Below are 25,217 nucleotides of genomic sequence, written 5' to 3'. Positions count from 1 at the left end.
GCAAACCATGAGCCTGGGTTTGGACATAATGCTAAGCCAAACCACGGCTAAGCCCCAAACAGCAGAATCAGTGGGGAGTGCAATAGCTACGATCTTCACTTTGGGAACCCACACGTCTGTTCATTCACGTTGGCGTCTCATTGCTTGCATTTGTGCAAACTGAGCCAGCATATTTAGAGTGTCTTTACTCTATTGGTTTATTGGGTTGGGATGCATAGTAGAATACAGAGTATATGTGAATAGACGCTGACGGTTCAGATACCCTTTTCGTTTTAATGCGTAAATGCTTCAAGCAGCTGACCATTTTTGCAGCACCCAATGACAAAATTGCAGGCATTAGGAAATAGAACAAGCAGGAAGCAGTTGTTTAAAATGGCTGGCCCTCCCTTCAGTGTCTGTGGATGAGAAAGAACTTGTCTAGTTCCTCAAGTTGCTGCTGTGTGTTCACAATAGGCAAACGAGTGAATACTTTCAGGGGGTAAGCTGATGTGTGCAACTGCTTTAAAGCACAGAGCTGCTCCAGGAGTAATGCAAGTGTGATGCAAGGCATTCTCTCCTGTGTGGATTTCAGTATCCATGACATAAAGTTCCAAATGCAAAGGATGCAAACCCATGTGGGTATTTGCGCAAACCCATCCTCTGTGGACAACTGAGAGGTGGCCAAAGAAAGATCAGTGATTGCAATGAACAGAGTCCTGTGGCACACATCTTGCAGGCAGGAAGCCCAGCTTCAGTCACTGGCATTTCCAGGTGTGTGCCGTTCGTTTTTTACATCGTATCAGGAAGAAACATCTCTGCGAGAGAGCTTGGCAAGCAGCTATCACAGGTAGTAGGATCAGGCTAGATAAAGCAGTGGTTATACAATATACAATATCTTTATTGTCATTGTCCCATGCAGAACAATGAAATTGAAAAACTACATAAAATATTAAAAAAACCCTAAAAACTCTGAAACCCCATTTTAAAATACACTATACTGTAGAGACCCCTTATGCTGCATTTAGAACCAGAATTGCATTTGCGTAGAAAATGTTTCTCAGGCGGCTGGTCCTGGCCTTTATAACCCTATACCTTCTTCCAGAAGGCAGAAGCTGAAAGAGATCATTTCCGGAGTGTGTACTATCCTGCGCTATCTCTGCCGCTTTCTTATGGCACTTGGCAGCATAGATTTGATCTAAGGTGGGAAGAGTGCACCCAGTTATTCTCTCTGCAGTCTTTACAACCCTGGACAGCATTGTTTTTCCCCTGGCCGTGCAGCTCCCAAACCACACACACAGACCATAAGTTAATACACTCTCCACAGTGCAATGGTAAAATGCCATCAACAGGTTTACCTCTGTTTGAGATAGTTTCATAATCTCACATGTTCACAGATGAATTTGAACTATAATCAGCTTAGTTGAACTCAGGCACATCATGAGGAGCTGCAATGGGAAGGAGAAGCGGTCCCCACCTGCCCTGGTCTCCAGAAAAATGGCAAAGGCAGCAGACAGCTCGGTTTCAGGCATTGCCTGGTTAATGGGCAAGTTGTATCTAAGCCAAGCAGCACTAAGTGCCTCTCCTTTCCTTACAGTTATTGTTTATTTCATCTGTTTGAACACGTATACCCTTCCCCACCACTCAGGGCATTTCACAACGTTTAAGATTACGATGTCATCAACATAACCAGTATAAAACAGAGCCAAGGAGACTGGATCTTTTTTTAAAAAACAAAACAACAAAAAAAACATGATCTGCCACATACAACAAAAGCTCACTCTCCACCATAGATTTGTCTGAGATTCAAAATAAACGAAGGCCCAATAAAAGGCAAGGCAATTTCAGATGGGAGGTTGAACGAGTTGTAACGTGCACTGAAATGCTGTGTGTGTGGCCTGACAGTGTAAGCATGGGCGGTTAACCCCAACTACTGCATCTGTCTATCCTCTGTGACCAGAAATATCCATTCGCTAGTCAGGCATTGCTCCTCATTTTCCACACTCCCAATGTGTGGTTAATCTTGCGCTCTCATCCTTGATCACATTAGGCAAGGATTCCAGATTCCAGATGTTGTTGGACTGCAACTCCTACCATCCCTGACGGTTGGCCATACTGGCTGGGCCTGGCAGATTCCAGCAACATCTGGTTTAGGGAGATGGATCACTCCCCCCCCCCTGTAACTTCCCATGGTTGGGCAGGCTCTGAGAGACCCCCATCGTGATGAGTCTTCTGTAGGGTTGCAAAGAAACTTGACTAGGCACTTGAAGAGCCGTCATGGTCGGCATGCTGAGTCCCTCTTGATTGCTGATTTTCCCCTGGTGTCAGTAGAGTAAAAGCCAATGCACATCTGTTTTCTTTTCTCAGAATGGACAGCGGAGCACCCGCCACTTGCCCCTCCTGCTGTTCCAAACCACACTCCCAACAAGCAGGAGACAGTTCGAGATGCTCCAGTACAAGGTAAGTTGCTGTAATAAGTATTTCTCTTTTGCATGAAAAATAAAAATGATTCAGATAGTGTCATTATCAAATAAGATATCCTTCCTTGGGGGTGTGGTGAAGTGCTCAGGGAAAGGTTTTGCCTGATTTAGAGTTAGAGGAAGGGTCTTCTTAGCTCAGTGGTAGAATCGTAGAGTTGGAAGGTGGTCCCTTCCAGGAATCTCAACTAAAGCATCCATGACAGATGACCAATTAACCTCTGCTTAGAAACTGCCAAGGAAGGAGAGTTCACCACCTCTCGTGGGAGTCTGTTCCACTGCCAAACAGCTCTTACTGTCAGAAAGTTTTTTCCGAATGTTTAGTCAGAATCGCTTTACTTGCAACTTGAAGACATTGGTTCTAGTCGTACCCTCCAGAACAGCAGAAAACAAGCATGCTCCCTCCGCCATGAGACAGCCTTTAAGATATTTGAAGATGGCCGTCATATCTCCTCTCAGTCTCTTCTTTTCCAGGCTAAACATACCCAGCTCCTTCAAGCGCTCTGTGATCACAACCTTGTGAGGGGGTGTGGCTAAATAATAACAATAACAACAACAACAATAATAATAATAATAATAATAATAATAATAATAATAATAATAATATATTTATACCCCGCCCATCTGGCTGCGTCTCCCCAGCCACTCTGGGCGGCTCTCAATCAAGTATTAAAACAATACAGCTGCCCAGAGTGACTGGGGCAGCCCAATCAGATAGGTGGGGTTTTCCTCGCTTACTGGTCTTCGGGAAGGGATCAGGAGGGCTCCAACAGCATCCCAGAGCCCTCACACTGCCTTCCCAAAGCCCGATAAGCATGGCTGCGCCTTCCTTACCAACCTCTGGGAAGGAGATGTGACGGCTCTGAGAACATCCCAGAGGCAGGCAAAAAAGACATCTGCTTGATTACTGGGCTCTGGGAAGATCGTGGGATGCCAGCAAGCAGGCTTCTGGCTCATGGTGGTTTCCAGGGGTTCCTGACTTTGCACAATTTTCCCTTTGTGCACCCACCCCCAGAACTGAAGCCTCGCACAAGTGCTAGGTCCACACTAGTGCTTTCTCATGGTCAATAGCTAACCATGACTTAACGAGAAGTGCTAGTGCATGTGCAAAGAAATCTCTCTCACACACAAACTATCTTGGGACTAGCTGACTTCCTGTCCTGAAGCTTTTGCCTCCTCCTCCCCCAAACAAATACACTGACGGAGTTACCCATTGTGTGAGAAGCATGAAGAAGCTGGTAGCTTGCTGCTCTCGAGCGCAAGCAACTTCTCTGCGCTTGCCTTTCTCACGCTTGTTCGGCACACTTGCCAATGCCTCTTTAGGACACGTTGAGTCAGGATGGCGGCATGTGTTGAGCCCATTCAGAAAACAAGTTCGGCATGTGCCAGTCCGTGGAAAACGTGTTGAGTTCAGCTCGTTGAAAAGAACCATTGTGTGAACTGGGGTCTAAGCCGCACAGGCTGAAACACTTGGAAAAAATGAAGTCAGGTTGGAAAAGGCACTAAAATAGTACCGACGCTGCTGCCTTCTTCTTATTTTATTAACATATTTTTATTGCTGGTATGTAAAGATGCAAATGGTAAAATTGCTAATGAATTTAAGTGAATAAATACATAACTTATCTCTTCTTCAGAGGTTCCCCATGGCATACTCATCTCCTTGCTTGGTGATTTTATACTTTCAAAAATCCATTCAGGCTCAAAAATAATTAGCACCGCTTAAAGCTTTGGTGTTCTGAGTCACCCCTGAGAGTCATATTATGTATCACCTTGTCGTCTTGGCTGGTGTGCGCAAAAACCTATTTTTGTAAATACCAAATTCACCCTTGCGGTGTTGAAAAGTATTCTCCTTCGCTGTGTGTAATTCCTCTGCAGCTTTCAATTCCATAGCTGTCCTGTGGGGAAGACGTATTTATCACGGCTATTTGCGAGGGGACAATGCCAACATAACATTATCTGCGGTTTCTTTGGTCCCTCCTATGCATTTCGCCTGTGCGTGTTTCCAAGCAGTTCATCCTTGTATCCCCTTCTCACTTTTCATCAGATATGATGCTCTCAGTTTCAGCTGCACAAAGAACAAAAGCATTCATCTGTCTTCCATGAGGCTGCAGCCCTATAAGGCAATGGGAGGAAAAATGCTATTTCTAATACAGTGGTGCCCCGCAAGACGAATGCCTCGCAAGACGGAAAACCCGCAAGACGAAAGGGTTTTCCGTTTGCAGAGGCGCTTTGCAAGACGAATTTCCCTATAGGCTTGCTTTGCAAGACGAAAATTGACGAAAAGTTTTGAGGGGGTTTTTCGCTCCAAAACCCCTTTTTCTGAAGCGCTAAGCTGCTAATAGCATTTTAGCAGCAAAACCGCTAATCCCTTAAGCCTTTAATAGGCATTAATAGCCCTTAAACTGTCAATAGCGCTAATAGCGCTAATCCGCTAATGGGCTTGCTTCGCAAGACGAAAAAACCGCAAGACGAAAAGACTCACGGAACGGATTCTTTTCGTCTTGCGAGGCACCACTGTACTAGTGTGCAAATCTGTTCCTAAGGATGTTGCGGGCATGGGTGGGGTTGGAATTAAAGGGGAAAGGACTCCATAGTTCAGTGGATGAGCACATGGATAAGGGCCTAGATTCATTCTCCAGCGCATGCTGTGATATCAGGAAATATCTCAGCTCAAGAACTTGAGGAGCAGCCGCCAGTCAATACTGTATCTGATGAACCTGTGTTCTGACTTGGTGTAGGGCAATCTAGCATGAGCTAAGCCGTTACACTTGCCATATTCTTACACCTGCTGTGTCTGTAAATGTATGCTGAGCCAAGCTTTGGCTCAGCCTTCGTCTGGGTTCATGGTTAAGCTCTCTGCAGACTAACCATGACCTGTAACCAAAAGCCAACCTTGGTTACTGCTCATGGTTAGTTTGAAGAGAGCTTAACCATGAGCCCTCTTAGCTCCATACAGTACGGTATCAGTTTATTGTTCTAGCCACAGGCAACGACAAACCCACAGCAACAGTACCAATAAAACAATACAGATTATGTGTTCATAATGTGAGTCAACATCCTTGATGTAATTCAGAGGTTACCAGAGGCACCAGCAAAGTCAATTCCACCTTGATTTCAAATTAAACCTCTGAATCACCACAATAATTGCAGTGATTTTATCTAACACCTTTCACCTGGTTTTATTTTACTATTATTTTTTTGCAGCTAGTGCATAGAGGGCCATTCTGTGCGTTACAAAGCTATTATTGTCACTCAAAATAAACCAGAACACACACACACACCCCACTCCTTAGTTCAATGTGGCAACCGAAAGGACCAGGGGGATCAAAGAGGAGATGCCAATCAATCAATCAGTCAGTCAGTCAATTTATTGTGCACAGCCTTTACAATGTACAGCAAAGGGCAAGGCAGGGCTTTCCTCTGAAATCACACGACATACCCTATAAAAGTTTACAGCATAAAATTTTAAAAAATAGAGAGCATTCACATATCCGGAATGAGCTTCTTAGCTGCCAGAGCAAATTTGGTTGCCAGGTGTGTAATCTCTAGATCTTTTATCAGCTAAAAGTTCGACTGTCACCTCCTGGGGCGATCAGTTAAAAATAGATTATTATTTTTAAATCTTTGTGCATTGTATGTAGGGGGCAAATCCGCAGGTAGCACATGATATCCTTGACCTGATTGCCTCCATAAATGCATTTGCGTTCCATATGGGGAATTCCCCTCTTAAGTATGCTGATGGCATCTGCTGGAACCTTAGTTCCTACGCAGTTGCAGGAAAGTCAGCGTCTCAAGGTAGTGGTGCCTTGAATGGTTGATCTTAATTTGGGGGTACCAAGTAGAGTTATGGGCAGCTACACTGGATGCTCTATGTTGATTGGCAGACTGGTCAAGGAGCCAATTTCTAAGGTCACGTGAACTGAGGGCCAAATATTTCTCCATTTGGAGATTGTAAGCTCTAAGCTTATTGTAACACTTTGTCGCCAAGCCAGCTGTCCCTGGACACCCATGAGTTTGCACTAAGCCATAGTTTGGCTAAGTGTGATGTGCAGGCCAGGCCTTTGACGATAACCGGCTGTACTTAATAAGGTTGTCTTGCTTTAAAAAGAAAAGGCACTTTTGCAATTACGATGTGCATTACAGTGGGAATTAACTTGTATCGCTGCCCTTTAATTTCCTTTTGGATTGGATGTTACTGTATTAATTGCTGTAACAGTTCCAACCGAAGAGAGATGGTCACGGCGATGCATTTTAATTGAGCCTCCTCCTTGGGGGAGAATGTACTCCCATCTTTTGAGCTTCCCGGGAGTTTCTCACCTGCTTGGGGAAAAAAGGAGCCCTCTGAAGCTTGGAAGCTTGCTCATCCTTAGAAGTGAGTTCATAGTCTTGCTGAGAGAGGTTAAGGAAAGGGGGTAGTGGAGAGGCCTGCTTGTCTCTTTTTTCTTCTTTCTTACCTTCCTTGGCATGTTTATAAACTTCTGAAACTTCCACAGCAGGAAAGCCGTTTTTCACACGGAACCCATCTGAACTGAAAGGAAAGTTCATTCACACCAAACTGAGGAAAAGCAGCAGGGGTTTTGGTTTCACCGTCGTCGGCGGGGATGAACCGGATGAATTTCTTCAGATAAAGAGTTTGGTGCTTGATGGGCCTGCAGCCCTGGATGGCAAAATGGAAACAGGTAATGTCGTTCTGGCTTCAAAAACACTCTCAAAATGCTCTGCGCTCATGTAATATTAGCAGCTGCTGTTTCCCAGAGAGTGGAGGTTTTTGAGCTTTTAAACCGTGAAAATCTGAGGTCAAATGGCAAGTTATGGCAAGTTAAGACACAGAATTGGTGGGGTGGGGTGCGCCTGGTGTATCGGTTTGCTGTGACCTCAGTCTATAAGGCTAATAAAGCCTCCCTTGGTATAAGTGTTTAAAAGCACTCAGAAGGGACTTCCGGAGGCGGCGCGAAACCGTGATGGCGGACCTCTTCGAGCTCTGAAGAGGGGCACCGCAGAAAAGGGTTGTTTCGCTACGGCGCAGCGGCAACCCATCAAGAAAAACCACGGACAGAGAGAGTCCGTGGCCGTGGGACTCGGCGGGCACCTGGAGCGACCCCAAATTCGCGGAAGGGACCCCGTAAGGGGCTCCGGAGTGAAGGAGGGGGAGCGGTGCTGTGAGTTCATCGCTCTTTCTGCGGAGGCGAAGCCGCGCGGCTGTCACGGATGAGCGCTGACCTTTCTTCCAAAAAATACTATTCTGAAACAGCAAACCCGTGAGTAAGGACTTAAGATTTGTTACAATAACTTGAAGAAATTTGGCTGAAACCGGGAGACGAGAAAGAGGAAGTCCGTCTTCCGGCACTGCTTATAAGATCAAAGCAGACCGTTTAAAGAGCGGAAAGCGCTGTGAACAGGGAAGCTTTAAGGCTTTAAAGTGGGACTTTCGTGCACACTTGAAATTCTATTCTTAAAGGAAGAAAAAATACAGTTTAAATTGGACTTGGAGCGGTCCCCCATGGGGCGAGGGAAGACTCTAACCCCAAATCTTCGGGTGGCCGGGTGAAGTTGCTTGACTGCGGAACTGTTACAAACTTCCAGATACTTTTGTAACTGAAGTGCAACTTTTGGGCTTACTTAGTTTGAGTGGATACAATTGCAGGCACCTTGTTGGAACATTGTTAAACGTTTTAAAGTGCTCTGCAGGACTTTTTTTTTAGTGTTTTGGAACTAACTTGCTTTTAAAATTGTTTTTGAAAACGGAAACTTTAATGGCGGAAAAGTTACCTTCTTCTTACTAACTTTTGGTGGCACTCCCCCTAGAGGACATTGGATAACAAAGGCCTGGGAAAAGTTTTTTTGCTTACTTTCTTTCTCCAGACTGTTTATAAATTTGGACTTGTCTTTCCCATGGGATTACAACATCTGACCTTGAACATTGACTGATGAGTGGTACAGGAAAGACAAGAGCAGCCAAAGCTAAGGAAGCTAAGGAAAAAGAAAAAGCAAAAAAGCAGGCACAGCTTTTGCAAACAACTTTAACTCAGGGACGTAGACCATCAGTGCCTGCTGTGCTTGCAACACAAAAAGTAGAAAGTGAAAAGCCTGAAAAATCTGAAGAGGAAGATATGGCATCAGGAGGAGCAGAGGCAGCACTGAAACAAGTTTTGGAACAATTGTCAACATTAAATCAAAAAATTGATAACCAATCAACAAAAATTGACCAAGCTACATCCTCGATCCAGAAATTGACAGATCAGGTTTCCCAACACACCCAAGCAATTGAAAAATTGCAAGGAGCAACGGAAGAGAACCGTAAATTGGCAGGGGAAGCCGTTGAAATTGCAACATCAGCTAAAAAAGAGGTTGAGGAAGTTAAAGCAGAAGTCAAGCCTCTGCATAAACAGATAGGGGACCAACAAACCTATCTCTCTTTGGTGGAACTGAAAAACCGGGAGACTAATCTTAGGCTTAGGGCGGTCCCAGAAATCGAACAAGAAGATTTGATTGGATTTTTGACAACAGAATTTTCAAAGTTCTGGGGCTTAAAAGAAGAAAGTGATTTTAAAATAGTATCGGCTTTTCGACTGGGAAGATTGGTAAGAAAAGATAGATCTAGAGACTGTCTAATAGCTTTGAGATCAAGAGAGGAGAGAGACAAAATATTAGGCCTACACTTCAAAAACTCAATTGAGATACAAGAGAAAAGGGTGGAAATCTACCGAGATATTCCTAAACAGCTATTGGATCTGAGAGCCACCTATTCAGAATTGGCTAAGTTGTTGAGACTTAACTCAATCCCTTATAGGTGGGAGTTCCCACAAGGACTATCATTTACTTACAAACAGAAGAAGGTTAAAATAAGATTACCAGAGGATCTACAAAAGTTCCAGCACGACCACGGAGAAGATCTCCAAAAAGAAGCAGCAGCCCTTTGGCCTATACTTAAACCAGGACCCACTCTGCCAGCAGGCGGAGGGATGCCTAAACCCTCGGAATTAGAGGAAAAAGAAGATACACCGCTCTAGGTGTAACAGAATAGTTCAGGATGTCTCTGCAGCTACTCAGTTGGAATATAAATGGCGGAAATTCCCCGGAGAAAAGAAGGAAACTGTTTCATATATTGAAGAAAGAACAATTGGATATTATTTGTTTACAAGAAACCCATGTGACCAGGCTCCACAGGAAAGTTTTGGTCAACAAAAGACTAGGCCAAGAGTTTATTTCTTCAGACAAGGTAAAGAAAAGAGGAGTGGTGATTTATGCTAAGGAGAGCCTGATACCTAAATTTTTATTCAAAGATGAATATGGAAGAATTCTGGCAATTGAAATCCAGACCCAAGGAGAAAAAATATTGATACTAGGAATTTATGCTCCAAACGACGGGAAATCAGAATTTTTCAAGAAGCTGCATGAGACGCTGCTGGACTATCTGGACTATGCTAACATCATAATGATGGGAGACATGAATGGAGTGGTGTCTACACATATGGATAAGTCTTATAACCAAAATCTAACATCAGACGGCAGACTGCCTAAAACTTTTTTTGAAATGACTGACAATCTGGATTTGATTGATATATGGAGGACAAAGAACCCCCTAGGTAAAGAAGGAACTTTCTTCTCTGAGGCCCACCTGTCCTGGTCAAGGATCGACCAAATCTGGACCTCCAGGGGGCTGGCACCCAAGACTAAAAAGGTGGAAATCTGCCCAAAAACATGCTCCGACCACAACGCTCTGAAATTAGATCTCAGACTTACTCAAACCGGTTCCTTCAGATGGAGAATGAATGACACTCTTTTAAGAGATCAAGAGATTGTGAAAAAGGCCCAAAAAACATTAAAGGACTATTTTGAGATAAATTTGAATACTACAGTAGAAAAAAGAACGATCTGGGACGCAAGCAAAGCTGTCATGAGGGGGTTTCTGATACAACAGAATACAATTAAGAAGAAGCTCTGGAATGGAAAGAAAGATAAAATACTGGAGAAAATACATCAAGGAGAGAAAAAATTGAGAACTAAACCAAAGTCAAAGGATCTGTTGAGAGAAATTAAATTCCATCAAGCAGAATATTCAAAATTGATTAATCAGGAGATTGAATGGAAAATAAAACAGATGAAGCAAAGATCCTTTGAATCAGCAAATAAATGTGGAAAGCTGCTAGCTTGGCAGCTGAAAAAAAGACAAAAGTTGAATACAGTTACAAATCTAGAGATTGAAGGAAGAACGGTGCAGAAACCAGAGGAAATTAGGAAGTGCTTCCACAGATATTTTAAAGAACTTTATGTACAGGGGCCTCAGAAAGAATCAGAGATAGATCATTTTTTAAAGACAAATGGACTATCAAAAATAACTCAAGATAAAAGATCAATCTTGAACTCTACAATAACCACCCAGGAAATTGAAAGTGCCATTCAGAACATGCAACTAGGCAAATCTCCAGGCCCGGATGGGCTTACCTCCAAATACTACAAGACTTTGAAAGACTATTTAACACAACCCTTGTTGGAGGTATGCAACCAGATCATGGATGGGAAGAGGGCACCAGAAACGTGGAAAGAAGCGTTCATCACATTGATACCTAAGATAGAATCTGAAAAGACTCAACTCAAGAACTACCGCCCCATCTCACTCCTGAATGTGGATTACAAAATATTTGCAGACATTTTGGCAAGTAGACTTAAAAAAGTTTTAATTGAAGTAATTCACAAAGACCAAGCAGGCTTTCTCCCTGGTAGACATTTATATGAGAATACCAGAAACATCATCGATATTTTGGAACTTTTACAAACTAACAGGAACACAAGGGCGGTGTTAATTTTTGTTGATGCGGAGAAAGCATTTGACAATATATCTTGGATGTTCATGAAGAAAAACTTGGAAGGGATGGGAGTGGGGCGGGGGTTTGAAAATGGGTTACGAGCAATTTATTCAGAGCAAAAGGCCAAATTAATAGTGAACAATGTGGTGACGGAGGAGTTCAAAATTGAAAAAGGGACACGACAAGGGTGCCCTCTATCCCCTCTTTTATTCATTTCAGTCCTGGAGGTGCTATTGAACATGATAAGGGAGGACCGGCTGGTACAAGGGATAGAGGTCGGAGTGAAACAATATAAACTTAAAGCTTTTGCAGATGACCTAGTTTTGACATTGCAGGAGCCAGAATCCAGTACAAAAAGAGTTCTTGAACTTATATCTGAGTTTGGTCAGGTGGCGGGGTTTAAGTTGAACAAACAAAAAACCAAGGTTTTGACCAAGAATTTGACACTTACAGAAACAGAGGGGTTTCAGAGAGAAACAGAATTAAATGTGGTAAAGAAAGTGAAATACCTAGGGATCTATTTGTCTTCCAAAAATTTGAATCTATTTAAGGACAATTATGAAAAATGCTGGTTGGAAGTAAAGAAGGATTTAGAAATTTGGTCAAGATTGAAACTTTCCTTGTTGGGAAGGATTGCAGCAATTAAAATGAATGTATTGCCGAAAATGTTATTCTTGTTTCAAACCCTACAGATCGTGGACAGAGAGGAATGTTTTGGAAAATGGCAGAAGGATATATCTAAGTTTGTCTGGCAGGGCAAAAAGCCCCGAATAAAGTATAAAATATTAACTGATTCAAAAGAAAGAGGGGGGTTTGCCCTGCCGGATTTGAGGTTGTACTATGAAGCTGCAGCCTTCTGCTGGCTGAAAGATTGGTTTTTGCTAGAAAACACCGACGTCCTAGATCTGGAAGGTTTTGATAATGCATTTGGTTGGCATGCATATCTATGGTATGACAAGGTTAAAGTTCACAAATTGTTTAAAAGCCATATTGTCAGAAAAGCGATTTTTGCAGTCTGGATGAAATATAAAGACTTATTAGAGAGTAAAACACCGAGGTGGCTATCACCGGTGGAGGCCAAAGCTCGAAAAAGACCCAATATGGAGGCCTATTGGCCGAAATATTGGGAATTAATTGAAAAAATTGGAGACGGTTGGAAGTTGCAGAGCCAGGACAAATTAAAAAACAAGGTGCGAGATTGGTTACATTATGCTCAAATTCAAGAGGTTTTTAAAATGGATAAAAAGGTTGGTTTCCAGGAGGGGAAATCGAAACTAGAGACAGAATTGTTAGAACCAAAGACCAAGATTTTATCTAGAATGTATAACTTGCTGCTTATGTGGAACACACAGGATGAGACAGTTAAATCTGCTATGATAAAATGGGCACAGGATGTTGGACATAATATTATGTTTGAAGACTGGGAAAGGTTATGGAACACCGGAATGAAATTCACGGCATCCAGTGCCTTGAAGGAAAACATTATGAAAATGATATACCGGTGGTACATGACCCCAGTCAGGCTAGCCAAGATGCATCACCTGTCTGACAACAAATGTTGGAAGTGTAAGGAAGCAGAGGGGACTTTCTTCCATCTCTGGTGGACCTGCCCAAAAGTGAAGGCCTTCTGGGAAATGATTTATAATGAATTGAAAAAGGTATTTAGGTATACCTTTCCTAAGAAACCAGAGGCCTTCCTGTTGGGCATGGTGGACCAGAAAATGTCAAAGAAAGATAGAACTTTGTTTATGTACGCTAGCACAGCAGCAAGAATACTCATTGCAAAGAGTTGGAAGACACAAGATTTGCCCACGCTGGAGGACTGGCAGACGCAGTTGATGGACTACATGGAGATAGCTGAACTGACCGGCAGAATCCGAGATTTGGATAAAGAAACAATTGAGGAGGACTGGGGAAAATTTAAAGATTATCTGAAAAAATATTATAAGCTGTATGAATCCTAAGAAAGTGCATGATTAGGAAACGTTAAGCTTCTGCGAATATGATTAAGTAAATGGTAAAATTAGTGACAAAAGAGAAAAGGAGACAATTTAAATTGAATATGTTATGTTTATTTTAAAGGTATTGAAATTGAGATATAATATATTGTATTTGGATACATAACATTCGAAAGTTACAACAAGGTATGAAATAAGGTAACAAAATGCTGACATTGTTAATGCAAAGAACGCAGAATCGGAAGGGGTGGGGAAGTCCAAGTTTTATTTTGTTTTTGTTGTTAAAAAAGAGAAAATTTGTTTCTTGTAACTACTTTATTTGTTTATAAACCTATAAAATTATGGAAAGAAACGCAATAAAAAAATTTATAAAAAAAAAATAAAAGCACTCAGAAGCATGCAATAATTTTTTGGCCGCTTGATCAATGAATCTCTGATGCTCAACAGAACAAGCAGGCTTGTCACAGTGTTGTATGCTGGACAAGTAATATTTTGTACCGAGATGGGATCCATTTGAAACATGGCACTATACTGGAAGGGGTTGGCAAGCATTTGATGACCCCTTTTATGTAGCTCCTAGACATCGTCCAGATGTCGATGGACCACAACTCTTTATTGGCCATCCCTGTTTATTGGCTTGGGCTGATTTGACTCATACCGTTTTACAGCAGACTACATTCCAGCCATGTAAGAGCTCCACACACCTCTCTCTATCCAGGCGAGCAAGGGGATTATCACAGTTATAAGGCAGGTTTTTTGGGAGGGGTGGGGGGGTAATTGAAGAGTTTCTAATCAGCAACACTGATTAAGCGTGTTGTAGTCGTCGGGAACCCAGCTACTTTGTTCCAGAAATTAAAAGAAGATTCCACTGCCTTTTGAAGTTATTTCTCAGTAAGTTAGTCTGCACGACCACCTCTGCAAGTGCCCGTGTCTTCTTATGAAAGTTATAAAAGTTTCATTGCATTGGGGATATTTAGGGATTCCCATCTTAAAGCAAACTTATGGCTAATATTTCAAGGATTCAGACAAACCCAGGTCTGGACTCTAAATTCTGCCCATTTGACCACATTGGCTTGCTTGTCGCTCGTACGAAATTCCATTTTGGTTTTCCTGTGCTTTTCCTCTTCACAGTTGCTGTTAAAAAGTGATTAAAAAGTCTGAGGCATCCAAAGACAAATGCACTTGATTCTTCATGCCTAATAGGTTTGCGCATAACGTTTCTTAAAACAGCCACCACCCACGACACAAAATTTAAAAACTTGCCATAAACGTGTGGGGGTTTTCAGACAGCTTGTGACATAGCAAAATGTGTTGAGTGTTTGCTGGTTATGTTTGCTGGTCAAATGTATGTTTAAAAAATATGACTGGATATGCACTTCGGCAAACCTACGGTAGTCCCCATGCCATGGTATGCTGATGCAACATGCTTGGGTGTGTAAATTCACAGGCTTTTCCTCCACTTCCTCCCTAGGGGACGTTATCGTCAGCGTGAATGACACGTGTGTGCTGGGCCATACGCACGCTCAAGTTGTCAAAATCTTCCAGTCGATCCCCATCGGCGCCAGCGTGGATCTAGAACTCTGCCGAGGCTATCCTCTGCCTTTCGACCCCGATGATCCCAACACGAGCCTAGTGACCTCTGTGGCCATCTTGGATAAAGAACCGATCATTGTGAACGGGCAGGAGAACTATGACTCCCCGGCGAGTCACGGCAGCAAAACGGGGAAAGTAAACGGGATGAAGGAGCCCAGGCCCAGCAGCCCGGCTGAGGTTTCCTCGAATGGATCCCACGGCTACCCCAATGACACCGTCTCTTTGGCTTCTTCTATAGCGACGCAACCTGAACTCATCACTGTACATATAATCAAAGGGCCCATGGGCTTTGGCTTCACTATAGCAGACAGTCCCGGGGGCGGGGGACAGAGAGTGAAGCAAATCGTTGACAGCCCAAGGTGCCGAGGCCTAAAAGAAGGGGATCTTATAGTGGAAGTCAGTAAGAAGAATGTCCAGAATCTAACTCACAACCAAGTAGTGGATATGCTTATCGAATGCCCGAAAGGAAGCGAGGTGACACTGCTTGTACAGCGAGGAGGTAGGTGTGGTGTGTATTTTCTTTTCGTTCACACAGAACAGCACGGACTTAAAAGCAGCCTTTCTCCGCCAGGTGCCCTCCGGATATTGTCAAACTTCAGTTCCCATCAGCTGCCAGTGGTCCGGGATGATGGGAGTTGTAGTCCGACGATTTCTGGGTGATTACCAGGTTGGAGATGCCTGGCTTCAAACATATATGTTTGAATACACACAGCCACCAGAGACTGATGAAAACTGATAGTCATTTGCCTCTTCATTTGGATCATTGTTTTGAATAACCCTGTAGAAATATAACAAAAGATGCGTCCCTGGTATTCTAAGCTTATTTTAGATATGGAAGAGACTCGAGTCAATATGGCTCAGAATTGCTGAGAAGCGTTTTCTCGCTGAAAGTGGAATAGTTAAGCAAGCTCAATATTGAGATTCTTCATCATATACTTAGAAGCCTGGCAGTTTCGATTTTTTACTTTATTTTAAATGCATCCGTACCGATGCATTAGAAAAAGAAAATGACACATAGTATTAATCTTCCCATAGCAAACTGCATATGGAAATGGGAATCATGGTTGACATTTAAACTTCCTCATTATATATCCTGGGTATAATGAGATGGTGTGATCAGAAACTGCAGGTATCCAGTTTTAATGAGAATCTGAAATGATGAGTCAGCTGATTTTTGATTTATTTGTTTTTAATTTATCGGTCTCATTTCTGTCTTATATTTTAGTCCCGTATCAGTCGATCACCTTATTGCAGAAACAAAGGAAAGGAATTGCTATGACCTTGCTTTAGTTGCCATGCTCAACTTTTTGCATCCCCAGAAAGGTTTCTTTGATGCAGGGTGGATTTGATTTAAATCAAATTGATTAAAATCACGATTTAACTCATGATTTAAATCACTAGTCAGTAAGACTTGATTTAAATCATTATTATTTTTTACAGAAAGACTCATTCTTGCTGGTATAATCTTAATATTTACAACCAGATGAAGGTTTCATTTCTGGAATAATAAATTTCCAGAGTAGTTTTTACAGTTATATCAAAAATTACTGATTTGGTTATACTATTAGAAATACATAGACCGATAATTATGAAATTATTGTGAGGTTTAATAAGTTAATTGTTTATATTTGGGCAACTTTTCTGCTGTACTTTATTGGAAGGAGAAAAATAACCATTTCCTTAGTAACAATTGAAACAACTAAAACAATAACATTATCGCATATGTATCCATGTTTGTTAACTGATGTGGTTAAACAATTTTTTTCAAACAAACAAACAAACAAACAAACCTTAGACTGCATTTTAGCACACATGAAAAACTTAAATCCTTATTTCTTGATGAATAGCCTTTGGACTATAATGCAACTTAAATAGAAAACTATCTTTAGATAGATTTTTTTCATCCAAAAGCATTTTATTTTAAAAATCCAATTTAAATAAAAAAAATCTGATTTAAATAAAACAATCATTTTTCTTTTTTAAAAAATCATTGATTTTTATGCACCCTGCTTTGATGCTCAGTGCGTAATTATGCTTTCCACCTGCTGGAAAAGTGATTCAGTACTTTTCTGAGAGGAGGGAGGGCTAATCACCTCCGAGCTGTGTCTCTTACCTTCTCATAACCTGCCCGACATCAGCTGTCTACACTCACGTGATCACAGCCAGGACATACACATGCAGCCCTTTTGCACCTGCTTCCTGGGAATGAGCAGGAAACAAACTAGGAAGCTACAGGTGAGCTTAATGTGGACTTCCACATCTAGGCTTGTTCGGAAGCCATTAATCCTATTTTTTTCCACTTTGCACATCCTGAGAAGCTGTGGTTAACTGCAGCTTCTTGGTTTATCTCCCCACTTCCCCGAAGGGAAGAGCGAAGAGGGAGGAAAGGACTACGTTGTGAGTGGATGAAGCTCATCCTTGTTGAGCCAGAATTTGGATGCACGAAGCTTTGCTCAGCCTCGGAATCACCCGGCAAGTTGCCACATGGACTGTGCTCCTACAGACTTGCTGCACCCATGGGTCTGCAACCTTTGGGGGCTTGTTCCATCCCTATTTAGGAAATCTCTGCCAACCGTTTCACTTTCTCCCAGCAACAGGGCGGGAAACATGCTGCCATGTTTACAGGGGCTTTTTCAACTCCAGGGCTTTCTTAACTCAGGTGTATACCAGGTGGGCTGTTCCTGCCTGCCTGTGCTCTATCATAGGCAATCCCACGCCCTCTTTACGCAATGCATACCTTCTGAGTAGCTCAGAGATTTTAGAAATCATCGGCACAATAAATGCATCTGTTCTCGACATCAGGACAATTCACAACCCACCCCCCCAAAGCAGCAGTAATGGCTTGACCCATCTCAGTTTTCTAGTGTTTTTGATGATTTGGTAACTTCTATATATACTATATAGGGGACACGGGTGGCGCTGTGGGTTAAACCACACAGAGCCTAGGACTTGCCGATCAGAAGGTCGGCAGTTCGAATTCCCGTGACGGGGTGAGCTCCCGTTGCTCGGTCCCAGCTCCTGCCAACCTAGCAGTTCAAAAGCACATAAGTAGATAAATAGGTACTGCTCCGGCGGGAAGGTAAACGGCATTTCTGTGCAGTGCTCTGGTTCACCAGAAGCGGCTTAGTGCTGCTGGCCACATGACCCGGAAGCTGTACGCCGGCTCCCTCGGCCAATAAAGCGAGATGAGCGCCGCAACCCCAGAGTCAGCCACGACTGGACCTAATGGTCAGGGGTTCCTTTACCTTTACCTATGTATACTATATGGAGCACTTTCACAAGGTTGGAGAATAGACAATATGGGCTGGAAGTCACCTTGCGATGACTCCATTCCAAAATGGGGAGAGGATATTATGACAGATTTTATGAGCCGCTAATGGTGTCTGCCTCATTTTTTGCGTGCATTACTGCCTTTGCATGAAGGCAGGGAAAAGGGCAGGCTGGAGAGTTGGCACCTGGAATATAATTTGGCATAGTACTGTCATGCACACTAAGCCTGAACTAACTAGAAGAATAGGCAATTGCATATACAATTTGTATTGTAAAAAATTATATACGCACACACAGAGCAAGCCCAAAGTTTCGAAATGATTTTTGTGGTTTCTAGACTTCCTTTATTACTTGTGCTTCTGGCGATCAAAGCAAAGAGTAGCAAAGAGAAACAAGTCTTTTAGTAGTTGTATAGGCAAGGAAGCATTAACTGATGCAGCTCATTCCTGTGGGGATAAGAAATATTTCACCTTCTGAAGCACCCAGTTCCCCAAAACTATTTTAGGTTACAGAGTCCTCTTCTTTTCTTTTTACAACCACCGACTGTTGCCTGTTCCTTTTCTAGAGCCATAAGTCCCTGATACAGGTATCAGTATTCATAATTTTGCTACGCATCTGGGAAGTGTGTGTGTGACTCCCCCTTTATGATTGAACTCTTTCCCCATCTATCTTGAAGGAGATGATTCTGCGGGTTGCATATCCCTCCTTCTCCCTCTGCTGTCCACTGAAGAGAGTGCTGGGGAGACGCCTTGATGTCAGGCGTTTATTTTATTAACACACTGCTTGTGTTCACGCCGGCTTCCTCTGCTGCGTGGCACAAAAGGCTGGTGTTCAGAGTTGTCGAAAGAACTTGTCAGCGGTGGTTACTAAGGCAGAGAAATATCAGAAATGGATGAGTAATAGATTTGAAAAGCTCAGCCAGCTCCGGGCCGCTCGTGTGCTCTTGACAATTATGCCTGATTGTTAAAATGCAAGGCGCATAGCCAGGGAAAGAGCAGCCCGTAAAATATTTACTACAATGCATCTTCATCTGGAGCTGTGACTTGCGATATTAGACTTGCTTGTGCCCACAGACCCTGTCAGGTTAAGGGACGGGAAGAGGGAGGTAAATGAAGGAGATGCGGAGGAAAAATAAAGCACCGTGTGAAAATAAAACCCTATAACCCACAATATTGTTGCGTATGCTGTCTCAAAGTTACTCATCAAATAAAGCGAGGTTTGATTCATAGGTTACAGCAAGTGCCTGAAAACAGAACTATGTGGGTGCTGTTTTGGATAAAGCAATTCTCTGTCTTGTTTGTTTGATTTCAGCTATACTGTCATATTTCCACAAAAACGAGGAGTCGAAATGTATGACTGAACTTTTATTGAACCATAGAGCTAGCTGCTTTTGTACCATCAGCAGCCATGTGTTCTGAAGTATCCGTTGCATCAAGATTATAATGTATGAATCAGGCAATTGGAAGAAGAGTTTGCTGCCACACTTTTAATGCACTGTGGTGCTTCTTTATAAACAGCCATGGCTTCCCCCAAGGAATTTTAGGGCTCTGGGTTAGACTAGATGACTCACAGAGTCCCTTACAACTCCACAGTTCTATGATTCTATTATCTATATTGCAGATACAGTATCTCATACCATTTCCTAAGCTTGCACAATTGGCACGAAGTTTGGAATGCTGGGAAGACTGTTGTAGAAAATTAAGCAAATAGGCAATTAGTATAATTGAGATGGAAAAATAATTTTAGCCCGCAGGGAATATGGTGGAAATAAATTCTCTTCCATTTGCATAACACTGTTGTTGTGCAACATGTGCAAAATTTGGGTATGCAGCTGTCGGCTGGTTATGTTGGTGGTTTGTTGGTTAAAAGTACCAGGAAGTGGGAGAGGATTTTCTTTTGAGTAATCGATCAGATGTTTTAAATAGACCCTTGAAATGAGGCTAAGGAAAAGGTGGTCAGAGCCAGTCCTGTTTCTGTTGGGTTATACAACAGCAGCAGCAGCAACAAAAAAACAAGTTCTTTGAACAGACCTCAAGTATTTGGTGCCAATTCCATAGGGCTAGTTGTGTAAAGTCATTGGAACTCCCCCCTCAGGGGGAAAAAAATACCCAGAATTTCGTAGCACCTTAAAGATCATCTGATTTATTGTGACATAATCTTCCATGGGCTAAAGCTCACTTTATCAGATACATCTGATAAAGTGGGCTCTGGTCCATGAAGGCTTATGCTACAATAAATCTGATAGCCTTTAAGCTGCTACAAGACCCTGTTCCTGTTCTTGGTGCTTAAGGGACAATACCATCTAGTTTAAACAAAGTAAAGGGAAATCTTGGTTAGACTGGACACCCTGAGAAGCAGACTGACCAAAAAGGTGGCCCATGTTGAGACTACGGAAGGCTCAAACACACGGCCTATATCCCCCAAGTGCCTAGTGGACAAGAGGACGGCGGGAGGCGCCTTTAAATGTGTAGATTCGGAAGACCAATCGCAGCCTCCGCTGGTGTATGGTAAGGCAAAACTAAAACAGACTGTCACATCTCCGAGTACCTGGTTCAACTATCTTAAACTCTCCCCAAATGAAATAGCTACTCCCCCAAGCCCAAACCACCCCCTTAAGTCCCCGGGAGCTATGGATAATCACTCCCCTATGCAGCAGATGCCTATTGACAAACTTAATGGGAGTGTTTTTTTAGATGTAAAGGGGTCACTGGACTCTGTGGATCCAACAAATCTACACCATGGAGGGACAGAGAATTAAAGCTGCTGTCCTGGAACATTGCAGGATGGCGCGCTAAGAAAAACAATCAACAATTTGCGATGTTTCTTAAGCGATTTGATATCATCCTCCTGCAGGAGACCTGGTACAGCGACCCCATTTTGTTCAATGGGTATTCTTGCCACTCCCTACTTGCTACTCCATCTGTGAGGGGAGGTAGGCCTAGTGGAGGTCTAGCTAGTCTCATCTCCACAGAGCTTGAACATTCCTTAAAAGCCCTCCCAAACTGCAATTCACTAGCCACAGCAGTCCTACTCAAAATCAAGAGAGATGCACTGGTAGTGGTCAATGTCTACCTGCCCCCCTGCCAAAAAAAATCTATAGTGAAAGCTAACTGGGCAGAGTTAGAGGCATTCTTAGAGTCCATAGAATCTTCCTACCCTTCTACACCGATCATAATCGGGGGGGATTTCAACGCCCGTATGGGAACTGATGATGACAACCTTTACAGCCAATATAATCAGATTCAGGACCCTGAAAGCCCAACCGAAGAATGCGTCTCACGACTTTCTAAAGATAATAAATGTAATTTCTCGGGGCTATGCCTAGCCCAGGTCGCAAAAAGAAGGGAGCTGATGATATTAAACGGCAGTAGGGAAGAGGACCACCCAGGGGAGTATACCCATCTTTCAAAGATGGGAGGAAGTGTGATAGACTATATTCTGATATCAAGATTCGCCTATAATTCTGTATCGACGTTTCAAGTGGGACATAACACCGAAAGCGACCACCTCCCACTAACTTTAGCGCTCAATGGCCCATCGTTTAACAAACCCACGGCTAACCTTTACTACACCCCCATCGTTAACCTGGGATCATTGGCCCCCAGAAGCATTAAATGGTCCCCCATGCTTAATACAGAGTTAACTCACCTCCTCCATTCGGAAGACGTGAAGACCATCTACTCAGCCATTGTATTAGCCAATACCGGGGCAAAGGCCATGGACTCATTCAACGAGTTATTAGCAAGACTAAAGACCTTCCTAACAACTGAGATACTTAACTCTGTTACAAAGCGGGCAAAGGATCAAGAGAGTTGGTTTGATTCGGAGTGTAGACAAGCAAGGAAATGTCTGAGATCAACCTATCGGAATTACAGAAACACTGGAGCACCTTCGCTATTTATGGCCTACATCTATTTAAGACGAAATTACAAACAGCTATTAAAGGTAAAAAAACAAAAAGCCGAGAGAATGGCCTGGTGTAGACTAGTGAAGGCCTCGAATGACAAAGACTCAACCTCCTTCTGGCGTACCATTAGGGGGATCCTGGGCCAAGAGCAGATTGGTCCCACATGCACTGTAGAACCCCAGGAGTGGATGAAATATTTCCAAACCCTCTTCTATGATGACAAAGCTCAGCACAACGATCCAAGTGCCTACTCTGAGAATTTACCATATTGGCCTCCTGTCTCCATAGAGGAGGTGGGGAAACTAATTGCCCAACTGAAAAACAACAAAGCCCCGGGCATAGACTACATTCCAGCAGAGCTCCTGAAGAACAATACCAGTTGGTGGGCTCCTATAATGGCGTCAATATTTACATACATCGATTCAACAGGCATAATCCCTGGTTGCTGGACAGAGGCAGTAATCATCCCAATCTATAAAAAGGGTCCTATGGCAGATCCAGCGAGCTACAGACCCATCAGCCTCCTCCCCATTCCCAGCAAATTGTACGCCAAACACCTCCACATTAAACTAATCGACTGGATGGAAACTGAGGCAGTTCTGGCAGAGGAGCAAGCCGGCTTCAGACAGGGCAGAACAACAATAGACCATTGCTTCGTATTAGCACATCTCATTGACAAATATGTCAACAAAACACGTGGGATTCTATACGCAGCATTTATTGACCTAAAGGCGGCCTTTGACTCGATTTCACGAATCAAACTCTGGGCGAAACTCAATGCTACCAACATTGACAAAAGATTACTATTCTTGATAAAAAGCCTATATAAAGACTCCAAGTTATATGTAAGAGCCTCAGTAAATGGGCAACTAATTGGCCCTGTACCAGCCACCAAAGGAGTCAAGCAGGGTTGCATTCTAGCCCCAGCCTTATTTAACTTATATATCAATGACATGGTCAAACACCTAACATCCCCAGAGTTCCATGCCCCCAAACTGGCCGAAAAATCAATTTCAGTGCTCCTCTATGCGGACGACGCGGTTCTCTTATCACGAACTAAAGTAGGCCTCAAAAGGCTACTAAGAGAATTCTCAGCTTACTGCAGGAGAGATCAATTGGTGGTTAATCACCAAAAAACTAAAGTCATGGTCTTCGCTAGGAGACACAGACATCACAGATGGGAGATGGACAATCAGCCAATAGAACAGGTCAAAATTTTCAAATACCTCGGAGTAGTTTTCCAGTCAACAGGGGCCTGGGAGGCCCACCATAAATATGCTAGGGAAAAAGCATCTCAAAGCGTCAAAATACTGTCTCGCTTTTACTTTACGAAGGGGGGCAGACATATCCCAGCAGCTTTGGAGGTCTTTCAAGCAAAACCCTTGGCACAACTACTCTACGGGGCCCAAATCTGGACGGGAAATCATTGCCGCACACTCGAAACGGTCCAGTCTAAATTCCTAAGACAGATTCTAGCCGTTCCATCATGCGTACCAAATGCGGCCCTACGGCTGGAGACCGGCCTCCTCTCCGTCGAGACCCGGACCTGGATAAGAACATTCAACTATTGGCTTCGTTTAAATTTAAACCCATCCGGACTATTACCTCTAGTAGCACGAGACGCTCATAGAAGTCGGTGGTCCAAAGTGGTGCATCAAAAACTACTTACATGTGGCCTACAAGCACAGCATCTCCTGAAAGTGGGTCTCCCCAAGGCAAAAACCATTATCGATCAGCGCTTGAAGGATATTGAGCAGCAGAATAATCTGGCCTATATTAAGAAATTTAGTGCTTGGTACGCTTATCTGCCCCCCTCCCATTTTGATTTTTGGGCACCTTATTTGTCTACCTTAACCATTCCAAAACTTAGGCGGGCCTTTACACTGGCCAGACTAAATATGTTACCGTCAGCTGTTCTTGAAGGTAGATACCAAAAAATTCCATTTGAGAACCGGCTCTGCCCCTGTGGAGCTGGCTATGTAGAGACGGCGTCACACGTTCTCTTGTCTTGCTCCCTATATAAAGATCTCAGGGACGAGACCATCACGCCGCTCCTATCTGCCATCCCCGGCCGCTCTTGCGAAGCCAAATTGTGCTCACTTCTAGCCGACCAGAACAGCTCGACAACAGAGAAGGTTGCCAAATTTATCGAGAGAGCAATGAGACTGAGAGCTGGTATCTGAATGATATCAGTGTGGTCACCCGGATTCCTCGTCTGGGTTTTTATGATTATTATCATTATGTTTTATTATTATTATTTTATTACTTCTGCCAAGTTTTAAGTACTGAGATTATTAATTTACCTAGGGTTTTAATAGGTCACAAGATTTAAACTATATTTGTAATGTATTTCTGTTGGTGTTTGATGCTATGGCCTGTTGGCTATGCAAATAAAGTTTTATTCATTCATAGGTTTAAACAAAGTTCTTGCTAACACTGTTAAATTTCAGTAACGGGCCCTTCTGCAAAATAATAATAATTCAGTTATTATCTGTGTTTTATTGCTAGGCATTCCCTAGCCTTGTGCTGGTGTTTTATATCAGATGTGATTTGATATAACACAAGGTGGCACAGCAGAACCTTATATTGTGCATTAAACAAGGCAGATTTAACTAGAGATGATATTCTCCATTCTCCCAGCTATTCCTTACATGCCGGTAACTCGAGCAGACGTTAAATTGTCTCAGCTAAGAGGACAACCATATTTTATCCTGGCTTGCTGAGAGCAGATTGCCATGCTATGCTCAGCGCAAGGGGCTTCTGTGCATAATTTGGGAAGCATGAAATACTGAGGCCGCAGCTGAGTTTGGTTGGAAAGGTTGCAGCTGAGTGATTGATTAAGCATCCCCGTAAACACACGACGCCAGTAGGCTCAAGGAGGTGCCTAGGCATAGCTGTCCACGTTTCCCTTTTTTAAAGGGAAATTCCCTTATTCCGAATAGGATTCCTCGCAAGAAAAGGGAAAAGTTGACAGCTATGTGCCTAGGATTCAAGGAAATGGCTGTAGTAGTTGCTCAGAGTGAGTCACAGGACCCCTAGCGCACATCCGTTGTCCCGGGAAGGCATAAATGGCTTGCAGGTGCATTCTGCTTCTTGAGAATGGCTCTGCAGCGTCTTGGGATTTGGCTATTACCAGATACTTGAATTTAACTGGTCACATTTCTGAAACACCGTGGTTTAATTCTTCTTCCCTGCCTCATCTACAGGACGGCCCTTCCCCTTTCAGCAG

General features: G+C 43.1%; 1 protein-coding gene across 49 annotated transcripts in view; it reads left to right on the top strand.

Moving 5' to 3' along the window:
* MAGI1 (membrane associated guanylate kinase, WW and PDZ domain containing 1) overlaps positions 1 to 25,217 on the top strand; it is a 485,140-nt gene that overhangs the window by 387,272 nt on the left and 72,651 nt on the right. For 38 of the 49 annotated variants that reach the window (XM_083424561.1, XM_083424575.1, XM_083424566.1 and 35 more), the window contains 3 exons: positions 2,344 to 2,436; positions 6,947 to 7,132; positions 14,690 to 15,310. In XM_083424561.1, coding sequence (XP_083280687.1) covers positions 2,344 to 2,436; positions 6,947 to 7,132; positions 14,690 to 15,310 — 900 coding nt within the window. The remainder of the gene's footprint in view (positions 1 to 2,343; positions 2,437 to 6,946; positions 7,133 to 14,689; positions 15,311 to 25,217) is intronic. The other 11 variants (XM_083424577.1, XM_083424567.1, XM_083424562.1 and 8 more) reach the window with 1 other exon arrangement.

Source organism: Podarcis tiliguerta, assembly GCF_965153285.1.
Source record: "Podarcis tiliguerta genome assembly, chromosome: 2".
NCBI classification, from domain to species: Eukaryota; Metazoa; Chordata; class Lepidosauria; order Squamata; family Lacertidae; genus Podarcis; species Podarcis tiliguerta.
Note: the sequence above shows the minus strand (reverse complement) of the source record. Positions and strands in the feature narration are given on the sequence as shown.